This window comes from Schistocerca serialis, chromosome 4 (assembly GCF_023864345.2).
Source record: "Schistocerca serialis cubense isolate TAMUIC-IGC-003099 chromosome 4, iqSchSeri2.2, whole genome shotgun sequence".
In the NCBI taxonomy this organism is placed as follows: Eukaryota; Metazoa; Arthropoda; class Insecta; order Orthoptera; family Acrididae; genus Schistocerca; species Schistocerca serialis.
Genome location: NC_064641.1, coordinates 765,790,481 through 765,812,490, shown reverse-complemented (window position 1 = coordinate 765,812,490; position 22,010 = coordinate 765,790,481). Strand labels below are relative to the sequence as shown.

General features: G+C 41.5%; 1 protein-coding gene across 1 annotated transcript in view; it reads left to right on the top strand.

Moving 5' to 3' along the window:
* Positions 1-22,010, top strand: part of LOC126473315 (peroxiredoxin-like) — a 39,440-nt gene that overhangs the window by 5,240 nt on the left and 12,190 nt on the right. The window contains exons 3-5 of the mRNA XM_050100298.1: positions 11,520-11,661; positions 18,658-18,793; positions 18,963-19,091. Coding sequence (XP_049956255.1) covers positions 11,520-11,661; positions 18,658-18,793; positions 18,963-19,091 — 407 coding nt within the window. The remainder of the gene's footprint in view (positions 1-11,519; positions 11,662-18,657; positions 18,794-18,962; positions 19,092-22,010) is intronic.

The following is a 22,010-nucleotide window of genomic DNA, read 5'->3' as shown; positions in this document are numbered from 1 at the left end:
TTCTCCCCATTGCCCATTGTATCAACTGTAATGGCGGCCATGCTATCTCCTCTTGGGATTGTCCCGTGTATCTTGATGAGCGGGCTGTTCAAGAGATCCAGCTAAAGGAAAAGGTGCCTTACCCAGTAGCTCGCAAGTTACTGGCTAGTCGCAAACCCTGCATTCACCCGTCTGGCACCTATAGTTCTGTTCTTGTTACCCCTCGCTCCATGAAGGACATGGCCACGCAGACATGCAGCCTCAAATTCAGCTCTGAGATTGTGAAATCACCCGGTGTCAAGGTAGCATAGCCATCCGTCCCATCCAACTTTGCAACAATGTGTCGAACTCTGGCCTCAAGGGGTGCAGCCACCACTACACCACCATTAGGCCAGGAAGGACAGAAGTAGTACTCCCGTTAAGACTTCCTCCGTCACTCCAGCCAAATACCACCCAAGTCTTCCTCTAACCGGAAGGTCTCGAAGAAGTCCACCAAAGCCAAATGGTATTCTCCTTTGCCAACTTGAAGACCCTCTTCACTGGTGTTACCATGTGGCACCCTAGCCTGGCCGGCTTCTGTATCGCCGGTGCGCACCACCAACCATTTAATAGCGTTGGACTCCGCAGACCGACTGCACAAGGAAGCTGATGCCCCTGTGGACCCCCATGGAGAAGACTCCCTGCTTCTGTGTCCTGTAGTAATGACTACACCGGCTGTCACTCGACAGCTGCCGAGTTGACACCCCTACATCTCTTCCTCATCATGACTCTCCTCCAATGGAACATTTGCGGCCTTTGGTCTCACAAAGAGGATTTACAGCTGCTTTTAGCATTGCAGCATGCACTTGTACTCCACCTTCAGGAAACAAAATTACGCCCTCATGACTGCTTTGGGCTTTCACTTTACCTCCTGATTCGTTTTGACCTTCCCCCTGAGGTTGGCATTTCATCTCATAGGGGTGTCGTGCTGCTCATGCAGGGATGCATGTCATAGTCAACCCATCTCTGTGACTAACCGTCTTCAGGATGTTGAAGTTCACCTTTTCCTTCCCCAGCTCACTTTTTTCCCTCTGTACCATTCATGTCCTTCCATCATTTGATGTCACCAGGGCAGACTTCCTTCAGCTTATTGGGCAGCTACCTCCATTTTTGGTACTCAGTGACTTTAATCCGCATCATTCCCTTTGGGGTTCTCCCAGGACCTGTCAGATAGGTGCCCTCTTCGCTGACCTTCTTAACCTACTTAACCTCTTCTGCCTTAACATTGGAGCACCCACTTTCCTTTCTGACTCCTCACACACCTATTCCCATTTGGACCTATCGTTTTGCACTGCCCAGCTTCCCCATAGTCTTCAGTGGTCCATTCTTCTTGACACCTACTCGAGCAATCATTTCCTGTGTGCTCTCCATTTGCTGACTCCTGCCCCATCTGCATGCACGCCCAAATGGCAGCTTTACTCCTCCCCGGTGATCTTCGAAGAACAAGATTTTCCCATTTGTGATGACCAGGTGGACTATCTCACCAACATTATCCTTACTGCTGCAGAATGTTCCATTCCTCGCACTTCCTCTTTACCATGCCGTGTCCCTGTCCTGTGGTGGACTGAAGCATGCAGCGATGCAATTAGCACACAGGGGTGTGCTCTCCGCGTATTTAACCATCATCCTACAGTGGCAAACTGCATTCATTATAAACAGGTGCATGCTAAGTGTCGTCATGTTCTTCGGGATAGCAAATGAGCTAGCTATATTTTATTCACTAATTCTTTTAACAGTTCCACCCCTTCCTCTGTCGTGTGGGCGAACCTCCGGCGGCTCTAAGGGACCAAGATCCATTCCCCAATTTTCGGCCTCACACTAGCAGACAGCGTTATCGTAGATCCTATTGCTATCTCCAATACCTTAGGCCATCATTTTGTGGAAGCTATCAGCCTGTCTTCCTCCATCGGAAGTGAGTGGAGGCCGCTTGGGCGATACCCTTCTCTTTTCCGAATCGTGAGTGCTACAATGCCGCCTTTATTATGAGAGAGCTCGATCATGCTCTCAGTTTATCCTGATGCTCCGCCCCAGGGCAGGACGCGATCCACATTCAGATGTTGCAGCACCTTTCTCTTGCGGGCAGAAGGCACATTTCCCAGATGCTGGCGTGAAGCCAGCATCATACCCTTACCTAAGCCCAGTAATGACAAAAACCTTCCTTCTAGCTACCGCGCCATCTCTTACCAGCTGTGTTTGCAGGGTGATGGAACACACGATTCATGCCATGCTGGTATGGTGGCTCGAATCTCAATTTGCTGACCAATACACAGTGTGGATTTCGAGCACGGCGTTTGGCAGTTGACCATCTCATTACTTTGTCCACTCATGGCATGAATGGTTTTCTGTGGAAATTCCAGACTGTGACCATGTTTTTCGAGTTGGAGAAGGCCTGCGACACCTGCTGGAGAACTGGTAACCTCCGTACTCTTTCCACGTGGGGCTTCCGTGGCCGCCTGCCCTGTTTGCTTCATGCATTTTTAAAAAATAGTTTTCAGGGTGTGTTTGGGTTCTGCCTTGTCAGACACCTTTATACAGGAAAGCAGTGTGCCCCATGTTTCTGTCCTGAGTGTTATGCTCTTTGCTAGTGCCATTAACCCTGTTATGGCCTGTCTCCCACTGAGCATCTCTGGCTCCCTTGTTGTTGACGATTTTTCCATCTATTGCAGTTCTCCACGGACCTGTCCCACTGAGCGGTGTCTTCAGCGGCGTCTCGATCATCTTTACTCGTGGAGCATCAACAATGGCTTTCATTTTTCCACTGACAAAACCGTCTGTAAGAATTTGTAGTGACACAAGTGGTTTCTCCCATCATCATTACATCTTGGGCCTGTAGCCCTTCTGTTCATTGAAATTACGAAATTTCTGCGGCTCATGCTCAATAGGAAACACTCTTGGTCCTCCCAAGTCTCTTATCTGGTAGCCCGCTGTCCGTGGTTCCTCAGTGTCCTACATGTTTTCAATGGTATTGCCTGGGGTGCCGATCGAACCACCCTCCTCTGTTTGTACCAGTCCCTTGTCTGTTCGAATCTTGACTATGGGTGCTTTGTTTATGCGTCTGCACACCCACCCATCTTATGCCGTCTCAACACTATACACCATCATGGCTTCCACTTGGCCACGGGCCTCTTTTACTCCAGCTCAGTTGAGAGTCCGTATGCTGAAGCTGCTGAACTACCACTGTCGTACCATCGTGACTTTATCCTCAGCAAATACGCATGCCGTTTGTCTGCCACATGTGGCCACCTTTCTTATGTCTCCTCCGTTGATGATTCCTTAGATCATCAGTATGGGGCTCGTCCCTCTTCTCTGTTACCTCCTGGAGTCCTCTTTCGGCACTTGCTACAGTGGCTTAACTTCACACTACCTGCACTTTTCGCGGTGGGTGTCAACCCTTCGCCACCTTGGCTTCGTGAAGCGGCCCATGTTAATCTTGGCTGTCATTTGCTTCCTAAGGACACTACTCCAGCCTTGCTCTATTGCCTTCAGTTTCAAACCTTTGCATGGAACTTCGCGATTGTACCTTTATATACACTGATGGCTCTCAGACTGACTGTGGGGACAGGTGTGCCTTCATCATTGGCACCCGTGTCTTTCGATATCGGCTTCTGGCACACTCGTCAGTATTTGCAATCGAGCTTTTTGCCTTGCATCAGGCCACGGAGTACATCTGGCGACACAGCCTTCCTACTTGTGTCCTCTGTTCAGACTCACTCAGCGCCCTCCAAAGTCTGTGCACTGTATACTGCTCATCCCTTAGTGCAGTGGGCCTAGGAAAACTGTCACTTGCTCACTGTTGGTGGAGTCAATGTCATGTTTCTGTGGGTTCCTGGTCATGTTGGTCTGCCAGGAAACGAGGCTGCTGATGCTGCTGCCAAATCTGCGTTCCTAGTACCTCAGCCTGTGAGTACCTATATTCCCTCCAATGATCTGTGTTCTGTCTGTCAGGATGTGGTGTCCCTTTGGCATCGCCAATGGTCCACCCTTCACAGGAATAAGCTCCGGCTTATTAAGCCTCTCTCAGCGGCTTGGACGACCTCTTCTCGGCCCTCCAGCTGGGAGGAGGTTATTTTAACTCAGCTGCATAGCGGAACTGCCTTTTTAGCAACCGTGATTTGCTAACTGGTGCTACCCCACCAATTCGTACACATTGCACCCAAGTGTTAACCGTCCGCCACTTCCTGAGGCAATGTCCATTTTTTGACCTTTTACGTTCCCGTTTGAGTTATCGGCCGTTTTAGCAAATGGCACTTGGACTGTTTACCGTGTTTTACTTTTTATCTCCCAAAGCAGTGCGGCAAAGGCCATTTAGATTTTAGTTTTGGACATCCATTTCTGTATGGTGTCTTTTTTTTGCCCTTTTCCACGTGCCTGTTTTTAGCCGTCTTCTATTGTGTCAGTTGGGATTGGCGTATCGCCATTTAACTCCTCTCTGTCTTCGAGTTCTATAGTTTTGACATGGGCACGTGTGACCCCAGTTGTTTTTGTGCTCTAAAACAAAACAAAACAAGCTGATTTGTTCAGTCTCCAGCAGCTGTCTTTGTACAACATCCAGTAGGAAGACTGTCCCTGAACTTCCCATGAACCACCAAACCATTAAGAGTTCTGGGCAAAACAGTATTTATTAGAGAACAACACAGAAGATACCATTGTTTTCTGTTATGCAGCAAGCAACCACCTCAGGTGATACGGAGACCAAGATAAAGTTTCAATTACTTGAACACAAGAAGTTGAATAAGACATATTTTTAGTATCAACATTTATATCATTGTAGCAGCACTATAATGACTCAGTGGCTTACATGGAAGACTACAAGCAAGGAGACTTTACCTGGCTCTTAAATTGCTTTCCCAGATGGTGACATAGGGATTCATCTACCAACAAAATTCAGTGTGTGCGCTACAAAGTTATCTGCATTCATTATGGCTATTGAGGAGATAAGTGCACATACAAAAATTTTCCTCTTTTCCTCTGGCTCCCAGAGTGCCCTGCCAAGCATCTAGAGAATCTTATCCACCAGGGAACCTTGCCAAGAAAATCAAGGATATGCTCTGCACAGGCAGGTCAAGGAAGTGTCATTCTGTTGGGTATCTGGCCATGTTAGAATTCATGGTAACGAGATTGCTAGAGCAGTAGCTATACAGGCTAGTAAATAATTAAGTCGCATCATGTGAAGGCACTATTGGCTATATGGGAAAGAGGGTTGTTGGAAATGAGTGTAAATAAACGGGGCAGATAAGCAAACGATGACATCTTTACATCCAGCCACTCAGATAAAATCCTTCTTTTAGGTCACAGCCTGTTAACTGGTGGTTTCGTCCATTGCCATGGTGGGCCTCATCATGTGATGTCTGTGGCATGATTATAACAGTGTCCCATACTTAAAATGACTATCATTTGTATGTTGATAAGAGAGCATTCATTCATTGGTTGGACTGGAGACATACCATCTGTTTTAATCAATGGTTTTGTGAGTGTAGCACAGGTTTTACATTTCTGTGAGGAATGATTTTTCCTCTCTCAGTTCTAAGGGAATAGATTGTAATGATGGAGTGGCAGGCTTTTTTATTATGTATATTAGTGATCAGCGAGTCCTATAAATCCGGACCAAGCCTTTCATGGCTGAGGGCCCAGTACTCAATGGTCCAGATGACCACTGCAGAGCAGTTTATTTCTAATAGCTAATCGGTTGGTAAGAGGAGAGAGAAAACCAGTTATTTGGCATACTGAGAGTTGATGTGAAGAAGATCAATGACTTCTGATGTGAATGAATATATTTATCTCAATGGCAAAGAAGATGGACAAGTCATTGTCTCCTGACAGTGATACCTCAACGGGAGCAAAAGCAGAGAGAACGTACCTCAGTATGGCGGAACTAGTGTTAGAGGCAACTCACCGAGCAGAAGAAAAATTCACGTAGCGTCTGACTTGCAACAAGTGGCTACATGGTCAGCATCTCTACATGTTGATGACAGCTGCAAAAATAAGTAGTGTCTGTTGTCAAAGTGATCAGCTACAAAAAGGCATCTTTTGCCATATTGGGCAGCCTATTAAGAACTATCTGGCAATTTGACCACAGCTATAGCATCCCATAAAGGGGCTAACACCCCTTCCTAATTTACTTCCAACCAGGACATGATTGTAAACACTGAATGGAAAATTACTCCAAGAAGTAAACAATCCTTCATCACTGGAAACAGTGATGCAGCTAGGCCATCAGATTGTGGAGAGCCTAGAACATTTGTAAGGAAGAGTTGGAGCTTCCTAGAACTTATACAGTGTAGGCTTTCACGGCCAGTATTGTCTTTACTTAGAACGTCCAGGCTGATAGGCCATGATTGATGATGTATAAATTTCTCCCGACATTTCTTCTCCGACTGCAGGAGACATTGTCTGAGGTTAGGCGGCGAACTGCTGGAAGTTTTAATTGCTTCCTAGAACTTACCACACTCAGCCTAAGAAAAAACATCTGTTAGGCACATTGAACATCAACACTTTACTAAAGACTGGGAAATTTAACTATTGACAGATTTGTTAAACAGATGCAACACACTCATCCTAGCACTTCAAGAAACCAGATACACTGATGAGAATGCATTTGAAACCGAGGGCTACAGGATTTATGAAGGACAACCAGCCATAAAGAATAAACAAAGTCACTACGCTTGGACAGCTTTCCTGGTCAAATGGAATCTAACACAACCCATAACAAATTTTGCATCACCATCAGAGCGAATATCACTTCTTTCATTTAGATCTGCAAACAAGGGCTATACCATCATAAATGCACATCCACTTACCAACAATGACAACAGAAAAAGAAAAACAGAAAAAGTCTAACAATTCTGGGAAACGCTAGAAAATAAGACATCAAAAATACCAAAGCACCACATAAAGCTACTCGTAGGAGACTTCAATGCACAGATTGGTAGAGAAGAGAAATAAAAGGCAATAGTAGGAAATTTTCTAGCACTCATATGCCAGTAAGAATGGGAAAAGGCTCATCAACTTCCACAGACAATTTGGTTTAAAAGTAATGTCAGCATTTTAGAGAAAATTACCAAGGAGAAAGAACACCTGGTCTTCTCCAATACACATTTAGGCCCATATCAACTGGATCATTGTGCAATAACCAAACAAGAATGTAGAGAAATAGTGAACATACAGGTCAGAAGAGGATCTAGGCATAGATTTGCACCATTTTTTAACAGAGATCAAAGTCAAATTTCAATGTAAAAAACCCAAATTTAAAAATCTCCATAGAATTGAGACAAAATTTTGCTCAAACAACAAGAAGTAATTTGTTAAAAAGCTTTGCACAAAGATGATGAGAAATTGGCATGAAGTCAGAGAAGCAATCATAGATACAGTGAAAGAACCAGGATGACCACAAATGAGAAGGAAATATAGGTGGTGGAATCAGGTGATGGAATAAGATGTGATGAAGCAATAGGGTGTAGACTAACCGGTTGGAAAAACAGAATGCTTGTGCAAAAAGGAAAGAGCCTGGAACACATTCACTGAGACCATAAAACTGACGGCAAAAATTATTTGATCAGAGAAACGGAAATGTGACAAAATGATTATTGGATATGGATACAGATTTCAGACAGAATGATACTAGGGATTTCTACACAGTTTTCAGAGAAGAAATAACAGGTTACAAGCCGATGAGTTTACACTTCAAAGATTCAACAGGCAAATAATTACTAACCATGCAGACAACTGTGAGTTGCTAGCAAAATACTTCAAACATCTTCTAAACTGCAAGGAACCAACATGACGAATAATTTGCAGGCAACCTCAAAAGGAAATTCCACCTTTACAACCACTGTCATTGCATAAAATTGTACAATATATTGGCCAGCTGAAAAACAAAAGAGCACCAGGTAAAGATGAGGTTTTAGCTGAGATGTAGAAGCAGAGGGAAGTGGGCAGGTGAAACCGTTAATGAGGTCATCAAAAGATTGCTGGGAAGAAGGAAGAATACTGGATGACTGGAAACAAGCCATAATCCGTCTACTACATAAGAATTGTGACAAGACAGACACCAACAATTACTGAGGCATACCTTTGTTTCCAGTCAGCTACAAAATTATATCCAGAACTCTCCTGAACAAGATAGAAGATTAAGCAGAACACACTATTGGGGAGTAACAAGCGGGGTTCAGAAAAAATAACTTGTGCTTGGACTGAATTTTTAACTTGAAAGCCATCCTCAGGATCAGTACAACATGGAACCTTAACTCAGTCATTACATTCATTGAGGTAAAAAAAAGGGTGTATGATTCTGTGGACAGACAGACAGACAGACAGACAATATTCGAAACATTGGAAGCAGCACGTATCAAGAAAACCAGCAGATTGTTGAACATAGACTCAGAGACACAACTTCAAAAGTTAAATTTCTAAATGTTTCTGAACCTTGTCGAATTAAAACAGATGTTCGACAGGGTGATGGGTTTTCACCGATTCTCTTTAATCGGCTTTCACTGATTGTCTTTAATCTGGTCCTCATGAGAGTGAAATAAATAACTACATGAGAAAAACATCAAAGGAATCCATCTAGGACAAGGAAGAGAGAGATTTGAGGTGAAATGTCCTGCTTTTGCTGATGATATTTCAGTAATTTCTAAGGACAAAACAGATGCAAAGATAATGATAGAAACAATTCACGAAATTGTAGCTAAAACAGGATTATTAATATATGAGAAAACAGAATATATTGAACATAAACACAACAGAGAAAGATTGACAATATGGAAACATCAAGAGAGTCGATAAGTTCAAGTGCTAGGGAGATCAAAAAAAGTTGAATTAGCATACAACCTCATCCGAAACTGATATAATAAAAGATCAGTATCATTCCAGGCAAAAATCAAACACTACTCAACAGTAATTGAAACAGCAGCACTTTATGGATTTGAATGCCTAACACTGAATAAGAGGTGAACAAGAAGAACTGGGAAATAAAGGAATGAAAATACTCAGAAAAAAATTAGAACCAACAAAGATAACAACTGGATGATGAGAAGAAATGATGATCTTCACAGAAACGTAGAAACAATCACAGACCCAATAAGAAAGAGGAGACGAAAGTTTTACGGTCATGTTTACAAAATGAATGACAGTAGGCTAAACAGTCATATTTACACAATGAATGATGATAGGTTAATGAAGAATATTTTTGATTTCATTTCTAAATTTAAAAAAAAAACACAATAGGATGGCTGGAAAACTTAACGTCACAGAAGACACTGTACAGAACAGGGAAAGTTTCTGGCTACTGATCAATACTGAAAAATTTCATGACCAACAATGAAATCCACAACCTAGGGGTGTGATATTAGATGAACAGAGGCAGGCGAACAGGCAACACATGAGGTAGTTCTGTGAAAATAAAAAGATTATACCTTTGTCTTAGGTTCCAAGCGGTCTGTAATTGGCCAAATTCTGTAAGTAAAAAAGTCTGGGTGAAAGTTATAGACTTTTATACAGCAAATCTTCATTTCACAAAGCTGAATTTTATGTTAAGACTGCCACAATTTTGTAAACCTGTGATGATATTTTCTTAAGCGTGTGATGACATACACTCATGCATATTTTTGTTCTTTGTTTTAATACACCTGTTATTTAACTACATTTTTAATTATGTAAGAAGTAAAGGTTTACAAATTATAGACTTGCTCGTCCGAAATAATTCTTAACTTGATGCAGTAGTGAGCTGGGCAATAGTGGCAGAGGTAGGGTTTCCCTTGTAGGTCTGTTCGGGAAGCGTGCCCTTCACCCCAGATGTTCTCGGACATTGTCGATATGTTATGTAGGTGACACCTCAATTTTTTTTGCTGTAGATGTTGTCGTGTTTTTGTAAAGTTTTTAAAATATTTGAAAGTGTTATTAACAAGAACGTCTCCACACAAAAACCTTTTTTATTCTTCTGGTCAGCCAGGCCATCTGCTATGTTATTTTAATATCTTCCAGTGCTTTTTTCCCTAGTAATGCATGTTTTCCCATTTTGGTTTGTTGCTTTCGTTAGTATTCGGCCTTTTTACTTTCCCTGACTCCTTTTGGGACAGGTTTTAACACGAGACCTGTTTGCATGAGGAAGAAGGGACTGATGACCCTGTAGTTGGTCCCTTTACTCTCCAAACCAACCAACTGAACACAATTCCAGTGCAGCTTCAGTTAATGTGTCAGTTTGTGTTTTGGTAATGTTTTCATGTTAGTTGCATAACCCATTGGACAGTTCTTGAGGCCACCATATTTATGATGTCATCAGTCCACCAGTGCAGAACATGTCATTTACTGATCTTCTTGTATTTTTCACAGAGTTGTTTACTTGCAGTTTTTACTATCTTTTTCAATCTATTTTGTACGAGTTACATTTTTGGTAATTTTAAAGATTACTTGTGAGCGATGTATATCGAGCATGCAACTGTCAAGGTGTGAGATTTTGATTTTGTTTAGTGTTAACAACAACAACAATAAAGATTTACCAAAAAAAGTGACAGTAATTTAACTTACCCGATCGTGGTCCAGATCTTCATAATTGACAATTCTTCATTTTGTGTATGCATTTGGGGGCAGTCCTACTCACTGTCCAGTCTAGCTTTATCTTTCACCAAGTTTGATTCACAGCAATCCACGCAATCCCTAATATTGTGATTTGGGAATAAATCAAGTCTAAATCATTTTCCACAGTACACAGTCTCAGAAATAATTCCTATCAGGTAATAGTCATGCAAGCTGACAGAACCAGTATCACTCGTCTCTAGAACAGTGCTGACAAGATGTTCTGTTGTCAACAATGCTGTAAACAAAATCATGAAAATTGCCACATTTTGTGTTTGTATCAAAAGCAAAATTCAGTTGGGCGGAGGAAAAAAAAACCTGTTGACATTGAAAGACAGATTGGCTGGTCAGTTGTTAACTTCAGGAGGTGAAATTCCAACTAATGGTAATAGAGACATTTAAAATTGGAAAATAGTGTTCTTTGTTGTCAGAACTTGGATGTTCCTTCCTCAAGGATGAAAGAGGGATTGAATGTGCAAGGTAGGAAAGGAGAAGCAAGTCAATAATAACCTTACGTTGTGAGGGATCAAACTGTTGTGTAGATTTGGGGAGATGAATCTTTCCTTCCTCTCATCCTCACAACAGGTGAGTCCCTCACAGCCCAAGGTTATGACTGACGTACCTTTCCTTTCCAACCTTCCCCATATGTATTTTGAGAGTGATGCTTTGTAGATTTCTACATTGTCTATCAGCAGTATTTGGAATTTCGTCTCCTGAAGGTAAGCTAGACCAGCCAGTCTGGTTTCTTGTAATTCTTCTGTAATTGTATTAGTTCTGTCTTGCAGTGTAAAGACAAAAACAATTTACACTCTTAATAATTAGATATTAATTACAAATCAGTGAAAGAGATAATAAAAATGTGGTCAGAAAAGTAGTTGTGGTACACAGATTAATTAGTGCACAGTTAAGTTGGATTGTTTCCACATTTCCAGGTGCTACTAGTTTTGCACCAAGAGTTCAGGCGCCAGCTCCAGATTTTCGTGGAACAGCTGTTGTAAACAGCTCTTTTGAAGAAATAAAATTGGCTGATTACAAAGGAAAATATCTTGTACTTTTCTTCTACCCACTCGATTTGTAAGTATTATATGTAATTAGTTTATTATTACAACTTAAATGATTTAATATAGGAATACTAATTTAATATTTTAAGCAATATTTCTGCTTTTGAAAAGAACAATAATTGTTATGTTCGGTGCAGGATGTGATAAGGAACACTGGTTTGAAAATAGTGTCAACAGGAAATGTGTTCTAACTTATGTAATTATTTGTAGGGAGCTCCAACAACAAACTAGTCACCCCTCTCTTACCCCATCCAATTCACTATCCAAAAGAGAAATGTCTGGAATTAGCTTATTGGGAGGAGTATGAGTAAGCCTATCATTCTATGAGGTCACTTCCCAGGAGGCTCACCACTCTTGGGTGAGTTCGTGCTTGGGTACCGAGGGGCCCCAGCCTTTGCAGCATCTTTACGGTTTCATTTTGCATCCTCCTGCTATTCTTTTTCCCGTCCCTTGCCTGGGATATTTTTGGGAATGTGATCTGTATTTTCAGTAGCCTGACATGAGAATTGCCCTTACACTGTTTCTTTCTTTCTTTCTTTTTTTCGTTCTCCATCTCCTATCCTTCCTCTGCATTGGCATTAGGGGTTCCTCTTTGTTTCTTCTTCCTCCGTGTGCTCTCTTGAAGGCTGGCCCACGCACCTGCCACATAACGGGTGACTGGGTAATGCATAATTCCCAGCCCTGGGTCAACAGGTAGAGTTCACGTGTACCCGCTTGTACAGGCCTGGCCCAGGGTGGGGTGATTGTTTGAGCTGTTTTCTTACCAAATTGCTACTTAGCCCCTTTGTGACGAGTTTGGGAGGTGTGACCTGAGGTGTGACCTGAGGTGTGAACAATTACCTCCTATGCAGGGGCCCTAGTTGGAAGGAGCAAGCCATTGGAGATATTAGCAATCATGGGGGATTTTCTCACAGGGAGCCATTCACCATCTCAGTCTAGATTTTTAAATGCAAACAGAATGAGGCTAAAGATTCCAAGACTCTCCTAGCTGCACCTTACTTCCTTGTGGTATCACATACTGAAGGAGGTCAGTCCTTTGCTACGGTTAATCCATTTATAGTTCAGGAATGTGTAGATGCAATTGCTGGCCTTGTGAAGTCCTCCTCTTGTTCATTTAATGGCACATTGCTTTTGGAGACGAATTGTGATTCTCAAGCCCGCAACTGTTTGCAACTTCTCTCCTTCACAGCTACCCTGTTTGTGTTCAGGCCCATTGAACACTGAATTCTTGACATGGTGTTATTTACACTAGGCTGCTCGATGGTCTAACTGAGGGAAAAATCCAAACTTACCTCTCTGATCAGGGCGTCACTCTAGTCCATCGGGTAATTGCAACCTTAACACACACACACACACACACACACACACACACACTCCAACAAAGGACTCAGTCATGTAGACATACGACCTCAGATTCAGCACCACGGTTGTAAAGTTGTCCACATCTTCGCCTCTGGCGGCAGAATCACCTGCTACACAACCAGCAGGCTAGAAAGAACAGAAGGAATACTCTCGCAAAGTCAAACAAAGGCAAATGGCCTTCTCCATCTTTGCTGACTCGGCGATCCTCTTCAACGGTGTCATCGATATGAGGGTACCCAGCCAACCTCAATTTCGCTGGGGTGCACCACAAACCATTTTTCTGTTGTGGAATCCACAAGCTAACCCAGCGAGAATGCCAGTTCCTCTGTAGATCTCACGGAACAAGATCGTCCAGCTTCTGCGCCCCGTAGCAGTTCGAAGGCTGGCAATTGGCAGCTGCTGAGGTGACTTCTTCTTTTTCTTTTTTTTCCCCCCATTTCCCCATCATGACTCTCCTCCAATGAAATGTTTGTAGCATTCGATCCAACAAAGAGAAATTACAACTGCCCATGGAATTGTAGCATCTACTTGTTTTCTGCCTCCAAGAAACAAAATTGCATTCTCATAACCACTTTGACCTTACTCAGTTCTTTTTGGTCCACTTTGAACTTCCTCCTGAGGATGGCATTCCATCTCGTGGGGAAGTCATGCCGCTCATCAGAGATGACGTTCATAGTCAAACTATCTCACTGAACATCCAGCTGCAAACTGTAGCAGTCTGCATTTTCCTTTCTCACTCCACCTTTTCTCTTCAACGTCTACATCCCTCCATCACTTAGTGTCACCAGTGAAGACTTCCTCCAGTTTTGTGGTCAACTCCCTCTCTCCTTTCTGCTGTTTGGTGACTTTAATGCACACCATCCCCGCTGGGGCTCTTCCAGATCCTGTCCATGGGGTGTCCACTTGGCTGACCTTCTCAGTCGACTAAGCATCATCTGCTTTAACACTGGAGCACCCATATGCCTTTCAGACTCCACACACACCTATTGCCATTTAGGCCCCTCATTCTCCAATGACCATCTTGCCTGTAGTCTCATGTGGTCCATTCTCTCTAACACGTACTCAAGCAACCATTTCCCATGTGCTATCCGTTTGCTGACTCCTACCCCACCTAAGTCACCTAAGTCTAAACCAAATTGGCAGCTTTCTAAGGCTGACTGGAGGCTTTATTTCTCCCTGGCGATGTTCGATGAATAATATTTCCACAGAATGTTCCATTCCTCGCACTTGATCTTTACCGCACTGTGTCCTGGTCCCTTGGTGGACTGAGGCATGCTGCAATGTTATTCGCGCACGGAGATGTGCTCTCCACATTTTTAACCATCATCTTACAATGGTGAACTGTATTAATTATCAACAGTGCATGCGCAATGTCGTTGCATTCTTCGGGCCGCCAAATGAGGTAGCTGGATTTAATTTACTATTTCTTTTAACAGTTTTCCTTCAGGAATTTTTAAGAGACAGAGCTTTTAAAGTCCTTGGGGCTTCTGCCTTGTTGGACATCTGTATCCAGGGAAACAGGGTGCTGTCCTGAGCATTGTCCACTTTGCTGTAGCCATTAACCCCATTATGACCTGTCTCCTGCCTGGCATCTCTGGTTCCATTTTTGTCAAAGATTTTACGATCCATCCATGGACTTTCTTCCTTGAGCAGCACTTCAGCACTGTCTCAGTTGTCTTTACTTGTCGAGCATTGACAATGGCTTTCGCTTTTCCACTGACAAAACCGTTTGTATGGATTTCTGGCAGTGTAGTGGGTTTCTTCCACTGTCCTTACATCTTGTGTGTGTTCTTTTGTTCGCTGAAACTTCGAAATTGCTGAGGCTCGTGTTTCATAGAAATCTTTCTTGGTCATCCCTCACGTCTTACCTGGCCGCCCACTGCACCCGGTCACTCAATGTCGTATGTGTGCTAAGCAGTACTCCCTGTGGAGCAGATCGGACAACTCTCCTCCATTTGTTCTGATCCCTTGGCCATTCAAAACTAGACTGTTGGTGTTTCATTTATGCATGTGCACATCTGTCAATCTTAGGCCATCTAAATACAATCCACCGTTGTGAAGTCCGTTTGGCCACTGGTTCTCTATGCAGAAGCAGGGGAACTACTGCTGTCATACTGGTGTGGTCATACCAGTGTGATGTTCTACTCAGTAGGTATGCAAGCCATTATGCTGCCTTGCCCAGCCACATGTCCTATGCCGCCTTTTTTGATGACTCCTTTGACTGCCAGTATGGGGTGTGACGCTCTTCTCTGCTGCCCCTAGAGTTTGCTTTAGGCTATTGCTTTGGCAGCGCAACTTCATGCTATGTGCTGCTTTCCCAGCGGGTGGGAACACCTCTCCACCTTGGACTTAATCCCCTTCCTAAGGAAACTACACCAGATTTGATCTATGACTAAGTTTCTCGATCTTTGCATGGAACTCGGTGATAGTACCTTTGTGTACACTGATGGCTCTCGGCCTGACTTTGTGTGTCAGTTGTGCCTTCGTCATTAGCAATGATGATTTTCGGTATTGGCTTCTGTCAGTATTTACAGCAGAGCTCTTCATCCTGTATCAGGCCACACAGTATGTGTGACAACACAGGCTTTTAAATTGTGTTATCTGGCCTGAATTGCCGTGTCCTTCAGAGCCTCTGTGTGCTGTACACAGTCCATCCCTTAGTGTGAGTTCAAGAAAATTTCCACATGGTAACTTGTGAGGGAGCCAGTGTTATGTTTGTTGGTTGCTGTTCATGTAGTCAGATGGGAACTCTAGTTCTTCTGTCACATCCTCAAACGATTCATCCCCTTCATAGAAACCTTCAGTGTTCTCTTCCTAGTTATCTGCTCTTCCCTCTGAATTTAACAGTAGAATACTTTTAATGTTGACATCTGTGCTTTTAATTCTTTTAATTTCACTGTCTGTTTTGACTTTTCTGTACACTGAATCTGTCCTTTTGACAACCATTTCTGTTTCAAGTTTTCCCTAACTTCCTATTTAATGGCTTATATTGCTATATTTTTATCTTTCTTGAACAAATTTGTACTTCTTCTTTCTTCGATCTGATGTATTTCTTCTGTTTCTCAGTCTTTCTCTTCTCTCATTGCTCCTATAACTCTGTGTTCTGCACCATCCTCAAATAGTGTTCCAGCTATCCATGAATACTAGATTTTCATCCCCTCTTACTTACTGCATCACATATTCAATATCTTCATATACTTTCTCTCTCTGTTCATGTTCTGCTTGCGCTCTTGGCAAAGCACTAATATTGTTGGCATTATTTTGCTGTTGATTCTGACAAGAACAATCCTATCATTGAACTGTTTGCAGTAACTCACAATCTGCCATACCTTCCTACTCCCATTATACCATTTTCTTCTTCTGTTGTTAATACCCTACACTCATCTGACCACAAATCCTTAGTGTCTTTCCATTTCACTTTACTGACTCTAACTAGGTCTCGACTGAGCCTTTGCATTTTGCTATCAGTTTTTCCAGATTCCCTACCAAGTACCTCACTCGGACTTTTAGAACATTATCCTTTAGTTTTTGGTCTTTAAATATGTCTGCTTGTGTCTGTATGTGTGGATGGATATGTGCGTGTGTGCGAGTGTATACCTGTCCTTTTTTTCCCCCTAAGGTAAGTCTTTCCGCTCCCGGGATTGGAATGACTCCTTACCCTCTCCCTTAAAACCCACTTCCTTTCGTCTTCCCCTCTCCTTCCCTCTTTCCTGATGAGGCAACAGTTTGTTGCGAAAGCTTGAATTTTGTGTGTATGTTTGTGTTTGTTTGTGTGTCTATCGACCTGCCAGCGCTTTTGTTCGGTAAGTCACCTCATCTTTGTTTTTATATATAATTTTTCCCACGTGGAATGTTTCCTTCCATTATATTGATTATCCTTTAGTTTGATTTTCAATCTTTTTTCCACAGTAATCTTCATCATGGCAGTCTGCTCTGATATCAAAATAGATGACTAATCTGGCATCTTTTGCCAGTGAAGAGTTCATGATGCTTTCCGATTACAGACCACTTGTGCTGTGGGTGTATATTATTTTTGATGCATTAGTGTCCATTGCCGTCTGCATCCTCATATTGTTGATCATTGCTGATTCTTATGCCTTTTAGGGCAGTTTCCCACCCACAAGGTCAGGGAGGTGCTCCCTATCTCCATTGACTTCTCCGCCCTCTTTGACAATGCCGTTGGCAGAACAAGGGTGAGTTCTTATACCAAAAATATGTGGCTTCCATTGCTGATTTTTATTCAGATTTTAAGCAGTGGCTAATATCAAACCAAAGTCTGAGATTACTAGTCAGTTACTACACCGGTTCTAAGGTGACAAACTATTGAGATAACAGAAGAATTAGTCCAATTCTCTGAAATTGTTATGAGGCTGATAAGGAAATGTTTGCATTTTATTTGACTCCATGTTGTTGATCTTTCTGTGTAACAGGTCAACCAAAAATATGATCGATTTTCTTCATTTCTTTCCTCTATGTGTTACACACTTTTAATTTCTTTATAAATAGTTTATATTACTGCATGTCAAAAGTGAAATGTAAGATATTGATATGTGAAGTTTGCAAACTAAAATTTCTATCCTCTTCAGCTCTTACATAAGGTAATGTGTTTGTGTTACTGTGTATGAGGCTGCCTCCTGCATCAGGGGGATGCTGTAGTTCTCATTCCAAGGTCGAACTTGCAACTTAAGTCTCTTCCTCCCTCTCCCCCCCTCCCCCCTCCCCCACTCCTCCACCCCTCCCTCCAAGTGTGAGAGATCCTTAGCTTCTTCCCATTTCACTTCACTGACTCTAACACTATATATTAACTTTCTGCTTAAAATAGACTACTTGTGGGTTACATTCTAGTGTTTAGATCAGCTGCAAACCACATTGCATGTGGGTCAGTGATGTCAATGATCAATTGACTCTGCCAACTATGGAGTCGTGAGTATACTGCAGACGGCATGTATGTGAACAGGGGACTGTGGCTTTGTTTGCTTAGATTGGAAGTTAACCTGTTCTTATTTAGATCACTGCATTATGGTGGTAGATTTTGTGCTTTCATATCTTCTTAATCTTTATTGCTGTTGATTTTTGTGACACATTGCAGACGTTGTACTAGATCATGAAATTTCTCATACTAGTATTCTCCTACACGAAAGATGAAATATCTAAAAGCAGCAAAGTGTTTGTTTCACTATACCTAGAGAGAAAAATTGTGTGCATGTCTAGGAATGTAAGTTAAAAAACATTTGTTCATGAAAATTGTTTCAGCAGTAAAAAAAAGTTGGATCTGTATGATGAGAAAAATGATTTTTGATGTTATTTAGATCTTGGAAAGAAAATGCAAAGGATAAGTAAAAAAGCACTATTTACTGCCTTCAAAATATTGTTTGACATCTTTGTAAATATATTTTTTCTCAGGAGATAAATTTGGTTTTTTGATACATCTGGATGACTTATCTCCTATTCCTTCAGTTTTCTGGGGTGTGGAGAATTTACCTTACGTCATTTGCCAAGAATTTTTCTCTGTCATCAATAAACATCATTGCTTGTCCCTACATTGTTAATATATTTCAGTTTTTTTTAATGAAAAGGATGGTCCCTCTCAGTTTCACAAATGCACATATGTTTATGTAGCAGTTTAATGTATGTTTAATTTTTTCAGCACATTTGTATGTCCAACAGAAATCATAGCTTTCAATGAAAGGATACAAGAATTCAAATCACTGAATACTGAAGTCATAGGTGTATCAACAGATTCACATTTTAGTCATCTAGCTTGGATTAACACACCACGAAAGGTAAGAATTAAAGGAATAATTTGAGTTGCTTGTCTATGTCTCTGTCTGGAGGAAATGGATTTCGTTAGATTAAGGAGCTTGTAAGACATGAAGTAAACCATTAATTTTCCCAGTTTTCCAGTTATGGTTTCAACCATAATATATCAGAAATTGTTATATTCTGTTCCAGGCAGGAGGCTTAGGATCATTAAACTTCCCACTACTGTCAGATTTCAACAAGATTATCTCCCGTAATTATGGAGTGTTGGTTGAATCTGAGGGTGTTGCACTAAGAGGACTGTTCATTATTGACCCACAGGTAAGGGTTTTGACCATTTTTTGAGATCATCAGTGTGCATAACTTGCTGATTTGTTGAAAAGGCACCTGAAAAATCTCAAGATTATGGACCGAGGTTAACTATCACTTATATGAATTCTTTTGCATTTTGAAACAACTTCTTTGATCTACAGTTTTCGAGATCCTTCTCTGATTGTAATTTATTGGAATTCCTCGTAATGCTGTAGAGTCTATCAGTTTCCTTCTTGTCATTGTATGAGTATCATAAGTATATAACTAAGTTACAACAACAAAATGAATCAATTATTGATAAAACTATTTAATTGGATACATAAAAAATCTGCTTACCAAGCGGCAGCAGAACACATACATAAGACTTTTAGTCTTTTATTTGTGTGTGTGTTCTGCCACAGCTTGGTGAGTAGATTTTTTATCACTCCAATTAAGTAATTAGTAAGCTAGAATCTCAAAAAATACTTCGATTTGTAAGAAACTGCTACACTGCTGCCTACATAAGTGGAAGAGGTGTGGGAGCACTGAATATTTTTTAACATAATTATGTTACAGTAAGGCAGCTTTAAGAGCCAGATTTTATACAGAAAATATTTGTAGGGACACAAGTGCATTCTGACTGTAAATTCAATAATTATGAAATTCAGGTTAAAACAGAAATTAAGATGGAATGTGGATAAGTTTCAACAACCTGAAATTGTTGACAGTTTAAAAGTTGGTATTCTCAAATTACTAACCAATATCGGGAAAAATTCAATAGAAGATTAAAGGGTAGTTTGAGGGGTGTAATACTTAATGCAGAAGAAAAATTAGCCAAAAAGATGAAAGCTATTAGAAACTCCTGAAGACACACCAGGTATTAAATTTAATTGATGAAAGGAGAAAACATAAAAATCCGGTAAAGGAAGCCAGCAAAAGGGAATATAGACTGTCAGGAAATATAAAATAGCTAGATGAGACTGAGAAATGCAAACTAGTTGAAACATATGTGCCCATGGGAAAGATTGATGTTCCATATTAGATAGTTAAAGAAACTTTTGGAGAAAAGAGGAGGAGCTGTATGAATATGAAGAACTCATACGATAAGGTAATATTAAGGTAGAAAGGGAAGAGGAAGTGGATGAAGATAAGGGGGGGAGATATGAAACTGTTAGAATAATATTTTAAAGCATTGTAAGAATAAAATCAAAAAGCAAGCTACATTCCCTTAGAGTTATTAAGTTTATTGGGATAACTAAGCATGTTTATCTGGTATGTAGGGTATGAGACAGATGAAACATCCCCAGACTGCAAGAAAAAAAAAAAAGATGCGCAGTACCAAAGAAGGCATTGGTGGAAGGTTTATAATTGAACCATCAGTTTAATGAGTCTTGTTTGTGAAAAACTAATGTAGATTATTTGAGTAACAATGGAAAGACAGAAGCTACATAGGGAGATGAGAATAGATTCATGTAAAAGGTAAGAACAGGCGAGGTGATATGACCCAACACTTACCTTAGAAGATAAATTTAAAAAGGCAAACCTACATCTCACGCACTGTTGAATGAATTATGAGGGTTGTTCAATAAATAATGCTCCACATTTTTTTTTTCAAACCCCTTAATATACATAGACAAACGTTCTTGTTGGTGCTTCACATTTGATGTTTGTTCTGTGTGTCGGTGAAGTTTCGAACTGTTCTGGCAGATGGCAGAGCTGTAGTAGTGTCAAAATGGCGTCTAAATATGACTCACAATATAATCAGCGTGCTGTTGTTCAATTCTTGTGTGCAGAAAAAGAAACCGTGGTGAACATCCATAAACGTTTGTGTGCAGTGTACGGGGATGCTGTAGTTGATAGTAGTACAGTCGGGCAAAGGGTAAAGAAAGTTACAGCCTCAGAAAATGCAGAAACAGAGCTCCATGATCAGCCACACTTGGGACATTCTGTCACAGCCACTACTCCAGACATGATGGATCGTGTGGATGCCATTATTTGTGCTGACCGGTGCAGCACAACTCGACAATTGGCTCTATAGTTGTCAGTCAGGGTTGGAAGTGAGTCTTTAATGATCAAGACTCTTGGATATTCGAAGAGGTGTTCATGATGGGTTCCATGAATACTCACAGTGGACCACAAGATTCAAAGAAAGGCCATTTCAGCTGTATTGTTGGAGCATTTTGAGACTGACGGAAAGGCATTTCTGTCACAGATCATTAAGGTGGACGAAAGCTGGGTGCACTACTTTGCGCCAGAAGCAAAAAGGCAAGTGGCATCATCCTCATTCACCACAAAAGGAGAAATTCAAGACAACCCTTTCTGCCAGAAAAGTCAAGGTGACAGTCTTCTGGGATTTGTGATGGCGTCATTCTTGAGGATGTGATGCCAAGAGGGCCGGCCAACCATCATTTCAGAGATGTACGTGTAGACTCTGAATAAACTCAACAACCATTTCTGACGTGTTCGATCAGAGAAGAATCCAACAGAAATCTTGCTCCAGCATGATAATGCACACCCACATACAAGTCTGACAACCTGGGAATACATTGCCAAATTGGGTTGGACATCATTGCCTTATGCACCCCACAGTCCAGACCTGGCAGCCTCGGATTTCCATTTTGGGCCACTTAAAGATTCTCTGCGGGGACACACTTTGAAGATTACAAAAGTGTGTCATGCAATGAAAACATGGCTATGCCTACAGGACAAGCGCTTTTACCAGCAGGGATTACATGCTCTTCCAAAACATTGGCATATGGTCATAGAACGTAATGGAGACTACGTAGAAAAATAGGTCATTGACAAGACGTGTTGATGTGTTGTCACCAAATTCTGACTCTTAACAATAAATATGTTCTGAGAAAAAAAAGTGGGGCATTATTTGTTGAACGACCCTTGTAGATTAGGTCATCAGATACTAAAAATAGACCAGTTTTGCTATTGGTTAGT